At 55.7% G+C, this 13097-nt stretch overlaps 5 protein-coding genes across 5 annotated transcripts; 2 read left to right on the top strand and 3 right to left on the bottom strand.

The window, feature by feature from the left end:
- Positions 1 to 894, bottom strand: LRP88_01196 (ribose-5-phosphate isomerase RKI1; the record flags this gene model as incomplete). Its single annotated transcript, XM_083237888.1, has 2 exons — positions 1 to 443; positions 495 to 894. 2 exons carry the CDS (start codon positions 892 to 894, stop codon positions 1 to 3), a joined length of 843 nt encoding a protein of 280 aa, XP_083106393.1.
- A 775-nt stretch (positions 895 to 1669) lies between these two features.
- LRP88_01197 (MCM DNA helicase complex subunit MCM6) lies at positions 1670 to 4638 on the top strand (the record flags this gene model as incomplete). Its single annotated transcript, XM_083237889.1, has 3 exons — positions 1670 to 1938; positions 1996 to 4468; positions 4522 to 4638. 3 exons carry the CDS (start codon positions 1670 to 1672, stop codon positions 4636 to 4638), a joined length of 2859 nt encoding a protein of 952 aa, XP_083106394.1.
- A 1089-nt stretch (positions 4639 to 5727) lies between these two features.
- LRP88_01198 (uncharacterized protein) lies at positions 5728 to 9638 on the bottom strand (the record flags this gene model as incomplete). Its single annotated transcript, XM_083237890.1, has 3 exons — positions 5728 to 8867; positions 8928 to 9417; positions 9579 to 9638. The coding sequence occupies 3 exons, from the start codon at positions 9636 to 9638 to the stop codon at positions 5728 to 5730; spliced, it is 3690 nt and encodes a 1229-aa protein (XP_083106395.1).
- A 1454-nt stretch (positions 9639 to 11092) lies between these two features.
- Positions 11093 to 11774, bottom strand: LRP88_01199 (F1F0 ATP synthase subunit f; the record flags this gene model as incomplete). Its single annotated transcript, XM_083237891.1, has 4 exons — positions 11093 to 11118; positions 11181 to 11246; positions 11309 to 11459; positions 11727 to 11774. The coding sequence occupies 4 exons, from the start codon at positions 11772 to 11774 to the stop codon at positions 11093 to 11095; spliced, it is 291 nt and encodes a 96-aa protein (XP_083106396.1).
- A 321-nt stretch (positions 11775 to 12095) lies between these two features.
- Positions 12096 to 12827, top strand: LRP88_01200 (ETC complex I subunit conserved region-domain-containing protein; the record flags this gene model as incomplete). The annotated part of the gene is made up of 3 exons (XM_083237892.1): positions 12096 to 12274; positions 12340 to 12444; positions 12518 to 12827. 3 exons carry the CDS (start codon positions 12096 to 12098, stop codon positions 12825 to 12827), a joined length of 594 nt encoding a protein of 197 aa, XP_083106397.1.
- Positions 12828 to 13097: the final 270 nt, after the last annotated feature.

A 13097-nucleotide genomic window follows, 5' to 3' on the forward strand; every position in this document is an offset into this window, starting at 1 on the left:
TTAAGCCGCATTCTGCACCTGCACCTCACCGTTGGCCAGACCGAAGTAGGCGGCAACGGGCTTCTGTGCTTGCAGCTGCTTGCCCAGCTTGACGGCCTCGTCGCCGTTGAAGCCATGGAAGAGACCAATCTCGACGATGCCGGGCAACCGGACCAGCTCCTGGGCGAGGGCGTTGATCTCCCAGGCGCCGTCCTTTCCTTGGCCGTCGACCTCGGAGGTGATATCCTTGGCCAGGAGCAGGGGAGGGAAGGGGGCGTCAATCAGCCACATGCCGTTGTCAGTGACGCACTCGCCAGCCTTGCTGGGGAGACCTGAGCGGACGACAGGGTTGGGAGAGCCCATGGCCCGGAGACGGGTCAGGACATCAGGGGCAGCCATAGGGAGGACCTCAATGGGGATGGTCTTCCATGTGGTGCACAGTCGGGGAGACTGCTTTCGGTAGTCTATCGCGGTCAGTTTCTCTTACAGATATGACGTACTCAGCAAATGCGTACCAGCCACAGCAATGAACTTCTTGGCCGCAATGGCAACGAGCTTCTCCTGGAACAGACAAGCACCACCACCCTTAATAAGGTTGAGGTCCTCATCGACCTCGTCGGCGCCGTCAAAGGCGACGTCGAGGGCAACAGGGACGCCATCGACGGTGGGTCTCTCGTCAAGGTTGGCCAGCTTCAGACCAGCAGTGCGGATGAGACCCTTGGACTGGCTTCCGGTAGGGATAAAGGTCATGCCACCGTAAAACTCGGGACCCTTGCTGACAATGGCCTCGACGACGTAGACAACGGTGCTGCCCGAGCCGATACCGACATACTTGTACTCGGGGAGGAGGTGGTCATTGACGGCCTGGTAGGCGGCCTGCTTCTTGGCCGACTCGACGAGGTTTGCTGAAGACATGGCTCTTGATTGAATTGTGCTTGCAGCTGAGGCTGAGACCTTGGCTGGACCTGCGTATGAGAGTTGATGATGATATGATGGTGGATCTGTCCGGCGGCGGGCGCAGGTGTTGTTTATAGATGAGGGGTGGTGGGGAGATTCAATCACGTTGTGTAGGGTAGATGGCTGATGAGGGAATTAGCGATTGGATGTTGAGATTTATTTAGCATAAATCTACAGGCTCGTAGCGTCAGAGTTTTGTGGAAACTCACTCTTGTTGCAGTGAGAATATTCCTCGATGATGGTGAGGCTCTGCTTTGTAAGAGCTGATGCGGTTTGGTCAGCTTGCATATGCCTGCTCGACTTGAGAGGTACCCGGCGTGAGAGCGAAGGACAGTGATATTTAGCATGATTAATGAACTCGGCGCTGTATAACACCAATTCTTATAGTTGACTTGGCCAATGCCGGAAAGAGGGCATCTACCATAGCATCCGGCCTCGGAAGGCTTTTTCCTTCATCCATCCGATCTTTTATTTTTTCCTTTTTGGCGGCTCGCATTGGCTCTTGGAGAAAGGTGGCTGCAATCAATTAAACCCGCGTCAAGCCCAATAGCCCCGCGACGCGTTTTGACGCGTCGCTCCTTCTCTGGAGCGCCTGCCTCTCCTCCCCCACATGCATAATCCATGTCCGTGCCTTCCCCTGGCAACCAAAACCTCCCCCCCTCGATATCAACATCCACCAAGTCAAGCCAAGTCAAGGCCTCATCGCAGACGATTCCCATCACCAACCGCCGCCATGGCTACCCCCAGCGATGCCGGATTCATGATGTCCGACGCCCCCTCGAGGGCTGCCGCAACTCCCCGGCGAAACTTTGGCTTCCCCTCGTCCTCTGCATCTCGGCCACGAGGCCCGCCCTCGGAGAATTTGGGAGCGCCCAGTGAAGATGGCTTCGCCGATGATCAAGTCCCGCGGAGCTCCCGAATCCCTAATACCGCCGAGATCTCACGCGTGGAGGATCGAATTGGCCTGCTGGTTCAGGAACACTTCGAGTCCTTCATCGAGAAGTGAGCAACCCTGGCATCCCTCAATTCTGTAGCAGTGTCTAATTTCGCCATCAACAGCTTCGCCGAGGGCCCTCTGAGCGCTCCCACCCCCAGCGCCCCTACCCCCAGTGCTGTTACCACAGACAAGTACTACATCGCCCAGATCAAGGGTATGCGCACATACTCGCTATCGACTTTCTATGTGGACTATAAGCACCTCGCTGCTTGGGAGAATGGTTCCTTGGCCGATGGTGTCATGCGCCAGTACTATCGATTCCTTCCCTTCCTCACTGCCGCCTTGCACAACATGATCGCCAAGCACGAGCCCATATACTTCCGCGAGCATCGCCAGCCCACCGCTTCGAGCAACCTCACCACCTCGGCCGCCAGCCATCTTGGTTCTGCCAGCCAGTCTGAGTCGTCCCATCGCAAGAATGAGCACCAACAGACTGACAAGCTCTTCTCTATCGCCTTCTATAACCTGCCATTGGTGTCAAGAGTGCGTGCCCTCCGAGCCGCCAACATTGGCCAGCTCCTCTCTATCTCTGGTACAGTCACGCGAACATCAGAGGTTCGTCCCGAGTTGTCTCTGGCCACATTCGTCTGCGAAGCCTGTCGCACAGTGGTACCAAATGTCGAACAGACATTCAGATACACGGAGCCTACACAATGTCCCAATACCACCTGCCAAAACCGCGTGGCCTGGCAGCTTGACATTCGGCGCAGCACCTTTGTCGATTGGCAAAAGGTCCGAATCCAAGAGAACAGCTCCGAGATCCCTACCGGCAGTATGCCTCGAACCATGGATGTCATTCTCCGTGGAGAGATTGTCGACCGCGCCAAGGCTGGAGAGAAGTGCATCTTCACCGGTGCTCTGATCGTTGTCCCCGACGTTAGCCAGCTTGGCCTTCCTGGTCTGCGACCAACCGCTGTCCGTGATGATCGCAATGCCCCAAGAGGCGCCGACGCTGGTGGAAGTGGAATCAGTGGTCTCAAGGCCCTTGGTGTGCGCGATCTGACGTACCGTCTAGCCTTCCTTGCCTGCATGGTGAACCCGGATAACTCTTCAACTGGCCAATCTGCTGCCAGCGGTGTTGCCGATGTTGTCAACGCCTTGACACAAAACAATGCGAACGAGGGAGAACAGAGCGTTGAGGATGCCCAGGCTGCTGTGCTGGCGTCCATGAATCCCTCTGAGATTGAAGATCTGCGAGCCATGGTGCACGGTGATCACATCTACTCCCGTCTCGTCCAGTCTATTGCGCCCATGGTCTACGGACACGAGGTTGTCAAGAAGGGTCTGCTGCTCCAGCTCATGTCTGGTGTTAGCAAGACTACACCCGAGGGTATGCAACTTCGAGGTGACATCAACATCTGCATTGTTGGTGACCCTTCAACCTCCAAGTCCCAGTTCCTCAAGTACGTCTGCTCGTTTGCACCTCGAGCTGTCTACACCAGTGGAAAGGCCTCATCTGCTGCCGGTCTCACAGCAGCAGTGGTCAAGGATGAGGAGACTGGCGAGTTCACCATCGAGGCTGGTGCTCTAATGTTGGCGGATAACGGTATCTGCGCCATTGACGAGTTTGACAAGATGGACATTGCGGACCAGGTTGCTATTCACGAAGCCATGGAACAGCAGACTATCTCTATCGCCAAGGCCGGTATCCAAGCCACTCTCAATGCTCGAACGAGTATCCTCGCTGCTGCTAACCCCGTTGGCGGTCGCTACAACCGAAAGACGACCCTTCGCTCCAATATCAACATGTCGGCACCCATTATGTCCCGTTTTGATCTGTTCTTTGTCGTCCTCGATGAATGTAACGAGCAGGTCGACCGTCATCTCGCAGAGCACATTGTCGGCATCCACCAACTCCGTGACGAAGCTGTCGAGCCCGAATTCAGTACTGAGCAGCTCCAGCGATACATCCGCTTCTCCAAGACCTTCCGCCCCGAGTTTACCGACGAGGCCAAGGATGTGCTGGTCGAGAAGTACAAGGATCTCCGAGCAGATGACGCTCAAGGTGGTGTCGGCAAGAACTCGTACCGTATCACCGTTCGTCAGCTGGAGAGTATGATCCGTCTCTCCGAGGCCATTGCCAAGGTGAACTGTGTGGAGGAAATCAGCCCTGACATGGTCGTTGAGGCATACAACCTCCTCCGACAGAGTATCATCTCGGTTGAGCACGACGATGTCGAGATGTATGATGAGGAGCCCCAGGAAGACAGTGAGACGCTTCTTCGGGCTGTTGATGCTGCCTCTGGCCGTGACCAGGAGGGTGATGCACCGATGGTGGAGGAGGAACATGAGCCTGAGCGTAGCAGCGTCGTACCCGAGAAGCGGAAGCTCACCATCACCTACGACAACTACATCAAGATGGTCAACATGTTTGTCCAGCGAGTCAACGACGACGAGAGTGGCACTGGCGAGGGCGTGAATGGCGAGGAGTTGGTGAATTGGTATCTTGAGCAGAAGGAGAGTGAGCTTGAGGGTGAGGAAGACTACCACCGCGAGAAGGCTCTGGCAAACATGGTTCTCAAGAAGATGGTCAAGGTAAGCACAACTATCTATCCCACATTACCCTGCGAGAAACTAACGGGTCACAGGAAAACATTCTCATGGCTCTTCGTGGCGAGGGTCTCACAGACGGCGAGGCAAGCTCTGCGTCAGCCGCCCAGGTCATCTATGTTCTCCACCCCAACTGTGCTGTTGAGGAGTTCTAGACTTGTCGATAGATGGAGAAGAAATAAGAGGATGGGTACATATGCATGTCATGATCTCACGCCTTGGTAGAAGGGCGTTTTGGAGTTGGTAGATATCACATACCCGGTCTACGGGGTGGCTTGACTTATGAGCGGCGATGTCACGGATGAATGGCAGGGTCATAGAGGGACGGGATTCTTCACACACAGGGGATTTGCAGAGGCACCTGGATGTTGAGACGGAGAGCGAATGGATATGATGAATAGTTGAAGTAATGTTACGAGCCAAGACGGATTTTATGCATCTTGAGTGCTCCCTCATCGTTACGTTGATGCATCATGACACTACAACGTTGGATATCATCACATAAAGAATAACCTCATAACGCGAAAATTGTATGATTGATCATTCATCTTCTTGACGGCCTCATACGCACTCGTTATTTGATCAGCGCATAAGAAGCCCTCATCCATTCCCATCATCATGGCCCTTCCACTCCGGTCCGCCCCCCCGAATAAACCGAGTGGTTCCTAGTTTTTCCAGCCCATCTTGATCCAGCACCTTCATACAAGAAATAGAGAGAGAGAACAACTAAAAAAAAAAAAAGGAGGAAGAAAAAAAAACAAGACAAACAGGTCCATGATCGCAAACCCGAGCCAAATATCAAGCTCCTTTTTGCAAAGTGTGTCTTGTTGGCAGCTGGTTACATGAGCTCGTTTTTTTGTTGTTATCAGCAATCGCCCCTCCCTTTTCACCATATGTTGCGATGGTGGACGGGGGCGAGGTTGGGGGTTGATACAGAAGAAAAGAAGCGGAAACAGAAAAACAGAATATGCATGTTGCCAGAAAGCTCGTAGTATGAGGTGCTCACATCAGCCAGTAAACCCGCCTGTGTGACTGTGTGAGCCCTGATGAGCTTCAACATCATGGTTGTTGTTGTTGGCAAGGGACAGGGTATGAGAAAGAGGCTTGCGCATCGGTCGGTTAAGGGGGAAAAAGGCACAGGATGCTCAGCTAGTATTATGTAGTAGAATCGCTCAAGTTTCATATCGTGCACAGCGTCTCAATATCCACGCAAGTCCCTCCTGCTATTGTCTGTCATTATCGGCTCAACCCGAAGCAGACAATGAAGCAGGGGTGCCAGAGCCTCGGCTCCAGTTATCAGATCCTCGACTGCGGTATCCGCCGCGGCCTCCTCGGCCAGAGGATGTAGGGTGTTCGCCACGCGAGCTCGACACGTCTCGCTTGCCTCCTCGCCGTTCGTGGCCAGAGCCCCGATGTCTAGGGCCAGACTGTCTGTGAGAGCCTCGACCACCTCGGGTGGCAGAGAAGGGGATGGTGACGATTTTGGGCTCAGTCATGCCAGGGAAGTGAATCTTCATGGCATTGCCGCCGCCAACGACGTCGGCGGGGAAGTAGTAAGGCTCCATTACCGCTGAATGAACAGCAAATTTCTTGGGCAAGGGCTTGTTCTGAGCCAGGGCTGGTTGCCATGCCGCCTCGGGCGCCTTGTGTGGCAGTCTGATCTGAGGTAGGGAGCCCATCTCCTGTTCCTCAAAGCATTCCTCGGCCATAGGCTTGGTGAATGGTGATGAACGGCCTCTGCCCGCCTGTGGCGGAGCGCTGACACCAGGAAGAGACACAGTAGCAGAGTCAGAATGGGTAATATAGTCCAAAGCACTCTTACTAGCCGGATCCACGCCAATTGATCTCTGGGGTGGGGACTTTGCGCCGTTGAGCAGACTGTTGATGCGGTTCTGCCACACCTCCTGCGTTGCCTCGCCGGCTGTAAGAGGGGCCCGATGGGGGCTCAAGGGAGGTCGGGTGGGATCCTTGAACGGTGGCGGGTTAGCCCAACCGAACTGCGGGCGGACTGGAGGAGCGTGCGATGGCGCCATGGCCGGAGGTAGCTTCACAACAGGATGGGGCTTAGGGAGAGAAACGTGAGGTCGCATCACGTCTCCTTCGTAAGCAGGATGTCCCTCCATTGTGGGCGGCGGTGGAGTGGGTGACTTGGTTCTTGATGGCTCAGCCTGGCTCGAGTCACGAGCATCCTTCATAGGGAAGAATCGTGATGTGCGCGCTTGTGATGCTGCTCCTTTGCCCGTCGGGGGCAGGATCGAACTGCCACCAGCTCCAATCACTCCGGCGTTGGCGGGCGGGGGAGCGTCTTCCCTTGATGGCGCAGCCTTCATCTCCTCTCCAGGCGCCCTCCAAGGGCCAGCTGGGTGTTGAGGATCAGCCTGTCCATGTGGTCCGACTGGTCGTCGAGTACCGTCACCAGGAGCGTGAACTTGACGCCATGTCTCCTTGATGGTAGGTTGAGCATCCTCGATGGTTAAACCACGCTCGGCAAGTTGGCGTTCATGTTCCGTTCTCTGAGCCAGTCGCGCAGCGCTCATCTTCTTGTCGTTCTCACTGACTGCAGCAACCCATTTGCTAGTAACATCCGAGGCAGGTGCAGCGTGTGCGCCAGGGGGACCATATCGTGGAGGCACAGATCCAATAGGCGCTGGAGGGTGAGATCGCCCTTGAGAAGGCTGTCGCGCAATGCTCGGAGGAGCGATGGGAGAGGGTCCTTTGCCTCCTTGAGAGCCAGCACGGTTATCGGCAGGTAGGCGTCCCAGATCGGTATTGAAGGTGCCATTGCCGAGACCCCGGTCATTATTAGGGGAGCCCCAGACATTTCGAGATGGTGGCTGAGATCCCGCGCCCCAGGTTGAGGCGACCCGTTCCTGTCGGGTGGCTGCAGCTGCTCCCCAGAGATCGGCAGGCTTGGCTTCCTGGCTATGAGATACACGTCTAGCGGCCGGTGCCGAGGCATGGGCCGAGTTAGGAGGTCCTGCCTTGGCATCTGGCTCTGGTGCGAGATGTCGGGCTGGTGGAGCGGCTGCCGACTTATCGGCCTCGTGTTGGGATTGTACAGGGGATTCACTCGCTGGCGCATTCGATTCGCGCTGTTGAATATGGGCAGGCTGCGATGCATCCTCTGACTTTGGCAGCGTCTCCTTCTTGTCCGTCTTCTTCTCAGGGGCAGGTCCCATTGCATCAAGCTTCTTCTGGATGCGCTCCCTCCGTTCAGCTTCTTCGCGGGCTTCCTCTTCTTGACGCCGTTTCCTAGCCAATTCAACACGTTCCCGCATGAGCTTCTTTTGGTACTCGACCTCGTCAACTACTGGCTGAAGTGGTGGAGGTGGTCCAGCGACTGGCTCCGGTGGAGGGCCAGCTTGGTGAGGTGCTGCAAAGGCAGCGCGAGGTGAAGCGCGTGGAATCCAGCCTTGCTGATGTGGTCCTCGAGATGGGCCATGCGCTGATACCGAAAGATTTGGCGAGACGGGACTGTCGACAGAGCCCGCGAACGACGTCCTTCGAGTGCCGAGAAGCTCGGGGGGCGGCATAGAGCCTTCATTTCCCTTGTTCATGCGCTGCATGAAGGAACCGCTTCCACCGCTGACGTTAGACGATCCCCGCCGCCTGCCGAAAGGCGCATCCTGTGAAACCCTATTGGTTTGGAATGCACCGGATGGTTCTGCCGGATAGTCGGATGGGGGTGGCCGTTGCAGCAAGGAAGGATGCTTTGGGTGCTGATCCATTCTGAACGAACCACGACGGTTGTCTAGTACTGGCTCGTATCGTCCAGAATGGGAGTTGTAGAGTTCCCTATTACCGTGTGATGAGCCATCTCTCCAAGCAGACCGGTTAAAGTCGTCGGCTGCAATCTCCTTGGGTGGAGGCGGAGTCATGCCCTTGAAGTGCGATGGATGCCCTGGCCGAGCAAGCTGCGCCTGTTCCGCAATAGGGGATGCCTTTTCCACTGGAGGTAGAGTAGCCCAAGGGGACTTGATGGGAGCTGGAGGTGCTGGAGGTTTGGCGACGAGACTTGGCTTGTCCTGGGAGCCACTCTTCAAAACCAAACCCTTACCCTGCGCCAGATTGCTCGATTTCGCCAGAGGCGAGCTGATAGAAACGGGCGGAGCAGGAGACCTGGGTTTATCAAGGCCCTTACCCTTGGATGTGACTGAACCATTGTCGGAGCTCGGAGGCGGGTGTTCGTCTGGATGAGGGAGAGTCGTCTTTGTACCGTCTCCCCACGTAATAGCTTCAGGAGCCCAGTCATCGTCGTCGTCGTCGATATCGGCCCACTTGTTCTGTCCCTGGGCATCATCCTCGTTCAAACGACTAGCCATGTGAATTCCATACTTTTTCAGTTCCTCGTCCGTGAGCTTTTTAGGCTCGGGAGTAGGGGCGGCTAAGATTATCAGTTAGTGAGCTCGAAGATGGATCCGGATCGACGAGGCGGCACACGTACGTCGGTTCTTGTTCCAAACTGCGCTCGCATCAGGCGCACCACCCGGCTTGCCTCCATTTGCGCCAGAAAACCGAGGGGAGGAGTCGCGAGTGCTGCTGCCAGTCTTTGCTATGAGTCGAGGTCTCGAGGAAGACAAGGTCGCGGAGCCGGTGGGAGGAGTGCTGGAGCTGGGTGGTGGTTTGTCGGCGGTCTTTGCCGAGGCGCTGCTGGCGTTCGCCTTTGCTGCGAGAAAGGTCTTATTGACGGAGACGGCCTTGAAGGTAGCTGGTTTCTTGACGGATGAGCCTGTGCGGCCGTGTCCCTTGTCGCCATCCCTGCTCTTGGCGCCATCGGCCTTTGATGCCTCTGTATCGGAACCTCCACTGGCGCTAGCATCGGCGGAATTGAGCTGATCCTCAACGCTCGTGATGTGTTTGTTCTCGATGTCATCGTTGCCGGCACTGCCATTCAAATTCGAGCGGACGGAGTCGACATGTTGAGCGTCGGGCGCCTAGATCAGCGGGATAACAAGTCAGTCAGATGTCAAGCTAAAACAGCTTGGCCAGGGTTGTCGGCGTTCGATGCTAAGCGGGCGGCAGCAAGAGCCGCAAGGGTAGGGCCCGGGAGCAAAGTTTCATCACTATTTTGGGGAGCTAGACGATGGCAACGTACAGGCTGAGACTGAGAGGCAGTGGCATCGGCAGCTTTGTCAACGGCAGCCTCTGTTGCCATCATACGTCGTGAAAATGCGCCGTTCGTGGGGTAAGCGAAGGAAGCCCTCGTGACAGAGTTTCGCCGCCTAGTCTCGGTGCGTTTCTACGAGAGTGCGTGTCAAAAGGCTGCGGTCGGGTCCCGGGGAAAGTCGAAGATGATGAGGCTGCGACAAGTAACCGCGGGGCGGGGAGAGCGTGGTAGGTAACAGAGCGACCTGGCTAAAGTTGGAGGCGGGGGGTCGGGAGGAGGGGGATTAGCGGATAGCGAAGCCGATCGTCGTTCGGGCGCAACGTGGCCGTTATTTCGTGCTCGATCCGAGAGGCGAGGGGAGGGGGGGGAGAAGGATGTGAGGAGGAGAGTCACCAAAATGTAAGGTGTGTCAGTTGAAGTGTAAGGTGAGGTTTCGAGGTACCCGGAGTAACTGCGGTTGGTGATGTGGAAGGCACTGCAGGCGACGAGAAAATGGACGCTGGATTAGGACTAGCGCCTAATTGGGCTGGGACGTCCCTGCAGGGCTGTTCCAACTGCCAGCTGCCAGGCCCCAACTTTAGGGGCTCCTTCAGGCCACGAGCCGCCAGCCAGCTGGAGACCAGGCCTGGCCACATGGACTGACCGAGTGACTGCGTCGGCGTGTCACCAGGGGTCGGGTGCTAGTAAAAAGTGATCAACGGGCGATAAGGGTGAGATCTGATTTAGATTTATTCCGATGGATGCTCCTATCAAGCAAGAAGAGCACCACCTGAGCCTTGGTCAACCCATTTTTGCCTAGCTTGGTCCATTCCATGCCTGCGTCTTTCTTGGTGGTACGTGACAGCACCAAGCTCCAAACCAACGGCGGCTACCTGCCTTGCGCTAGAACGCGCCAATGCTGTTATCCATCATCTGAGCTCCCACGAGGTAGGGTACCACCTCTACTGGCAGGGAATCTAGGACATGATATTCCTGATTGGAAGTAGGGGGAGGAAATATAAGCTTTACTGCCAATTGATATCATCAAGTTTCCAGCATCACCGTAGACAAATGATAGAGTTCCTGATCGAACACAAACTGCATGACATCTTCCAGGACGGCCGACCATCGGAGGTGCATAAAAACCCAAGACATTAATGGAAAGGTACTAACTCGAAATGACGAGACTGAACCGAGATTGATAGCATTTACTGAACTCACAGTGACTCTGAAGCTGCGGATTAGGATGCTCGGAGAAAACAGCTCAGTCAACGGTATTCGCTTTCGAGCCATATCAACAAGACTAATGCACAACTGCATCAGAACTTGACCACAAACGAGAACAGTTATGACACATGCCAGAGGCCAGAAAGTTTCAGACTAATGTCACATCACTTGCTTGTTAGAGATACATAGGGAAGCCAAGGCGCGCGCTCGACCGCGGTGTTTAGGAGCTTTATATACACGACCTCCGTTCCCTCTCAGACAATAATCCCGCTAAGGTATCTGAATCCCACAATAATTTAGTGGGCGTTGTTCTTGTGGTGGCCTAAAAGTGTAACCGGTCAGTGAACAGAGCTCCCCCTTTGCTCCGAAGCAGGAGATACATACGCAGGTGGAAGTAGTAGTTCTGGGCATAGCCAATGGCAACGAGGAAGACAATGGCGTGAATAATGGCTGCAAGTCAATCGTCAGCATCAACAGTGTACTCGCCGAGCTCTCAGGGGGGATGTCCGTACGCTTGCCACTGGGGTTCTTGCCAAAGTACTTGGCCTGGTATCGGCCGAGGAGACCCTTGGCCTTGACCTCGGGAGCGGCACCTCGGGGAAGCTTCTCGTAGAAGCTGACGACACGCTGCATGCGGATAGCATCAGGAGCGGCGCCAATGGCCTGTGTTTGATCGAATTCTGTCAGCCCGTCGAATTCCCCATCATCATTAACTCTCGCGTATCGATCGCAGCGCCGCATCGCCAAAAAGCCGACATCGTTTCCCATCCATCATTTACTCTGCAAAATCGAATTCGAAGATCCGGGGGAGAAGGAGTTTAATCGTGGTGCGTACCTTGGGAGAAGCGACCTGTTTTTGGCATCCGGTGTTAGCAACGGAAGCAATCGGAGCACCGGCGGACCTTGCGCTCATAACCGAAGGGGGCTCACCTTGGGAGGGATGAGCGTCGAGAGCGCTCGGCGGGTGACGAAGCTCATGATGTCTGTTTGTCGGGGGAATGCGAGACTCGGGGAATTGTTCAATTTGCCGCGTTGGTCCGTCGAGGGTCTTGGTGACGCTCAATTGCAAGGCTGGGAGTGAGAGGTGGGATTTCTGTCGAGATAGTTTGGTCCCGCCAGGTTCAGGTTCTTGCCGAAAAGCACTCGTCCGCAGCGCTCGGCAAAACGTCGCTCCGCCCCAGCCAATGAGAGACCCGCTGTTCCAGCTTGCTCAACCTCGAATATCGCCGCAACCCACCATCATTCACTCAAGAAACCCACGCCCGTCGACGTCGTCAATTGAAGCCATCGCGTCGCAAAATGGCCTCCCTCCGATCCCAGCGCGCGGCCCAGCTGCTGCGAGGCGCCATTGCCCCCCGAGTCGCCCTCTCCGCCGCCCCCCGTCGATTCCAGAGCTCCGTCACCCAGGCCTCCGGCACAGTCCCGGCTCCCACGACCAACGAGCCCGACTACGACATCCAGGCTGACAAGGCCACCTCGTACGAGTCCCTGAACTGCGATTGATTTATGGGAGGACAGGAGAGAAGTGCTGACTGTTTGCCAGCACCTACACGCCCGTTCCCAAGTCGGTGCAGGAGGGCAGCGAAGAGATCCTCCCTGCTGCTACCATCTCGGGTGCCCCCATGGAGCTCCAGGCCCGAACAGTCCGGTTTGTCTGACCCTGCTGCAACATATTCGAGTTGCCATCGATAAACCCCTTCCGAGGCTGACAAGAATCGCAGCATCTACCAGGAGACCAAGCCCGCGACTCAGTCCGGCGAGTGGCGTGGCCAGCGCTGGCGCATGGACTGGGACATCCTCCCCAAGGGCCACCGATGGGAAAACCCTCTGATGGGATGGCAGTCTTCGGGTGATTTCATGCAGGGCACCCACATCAACTTCAAGAGCAAGGAGGATGCCATTCACTTCGCCGAGAAGCAGGGCTACGAGTACTTTGTCCAGGAGCCCAACTCGCGCAAGTTCGCACCCAAGGCGTATGCCAACAACTTCCTGTACTCCGCCGGAAAGCTCAAGCACATTCGGACGAAATAGATGGCCTGTATGGCCCGGCATCACGTTGTAAATACTCTTTAAAGGCTCTGGTACTGTTTAAGAACTGAAAGATACTTGGTTTTGGTTACTTATTCACTAGTGCAATGGTGTCACGAAAGTAGCAACTGTCAAATGGAACATCTTATGGATGCACTTAGTTCAAGCAAGTGAAGAACTGCTTGTGCGGTATCATTTAGTGGTATCGGCCCAGGAATTCATAACGCCGTGGAGATGCCTCATCTCCGTGTCCTTCCGGTCAGGACTCTGCTC

The sequence above is a fragment of the Fusarium phalaenopsidis genome, assembly GCF_050370095.1.
Source record: "Fusarium phalaenopsidis strain FUZ10S chromosome Unknown contig_32278, whole genome shotgun sequence".
NCBI classification, from domain to species: Eukaryota; Fungi; Ascomycota; class Sordariomycetes; order Hypocreales; family Nectriaceae; genus Fusarium; species Fusarium phalaenopsidis.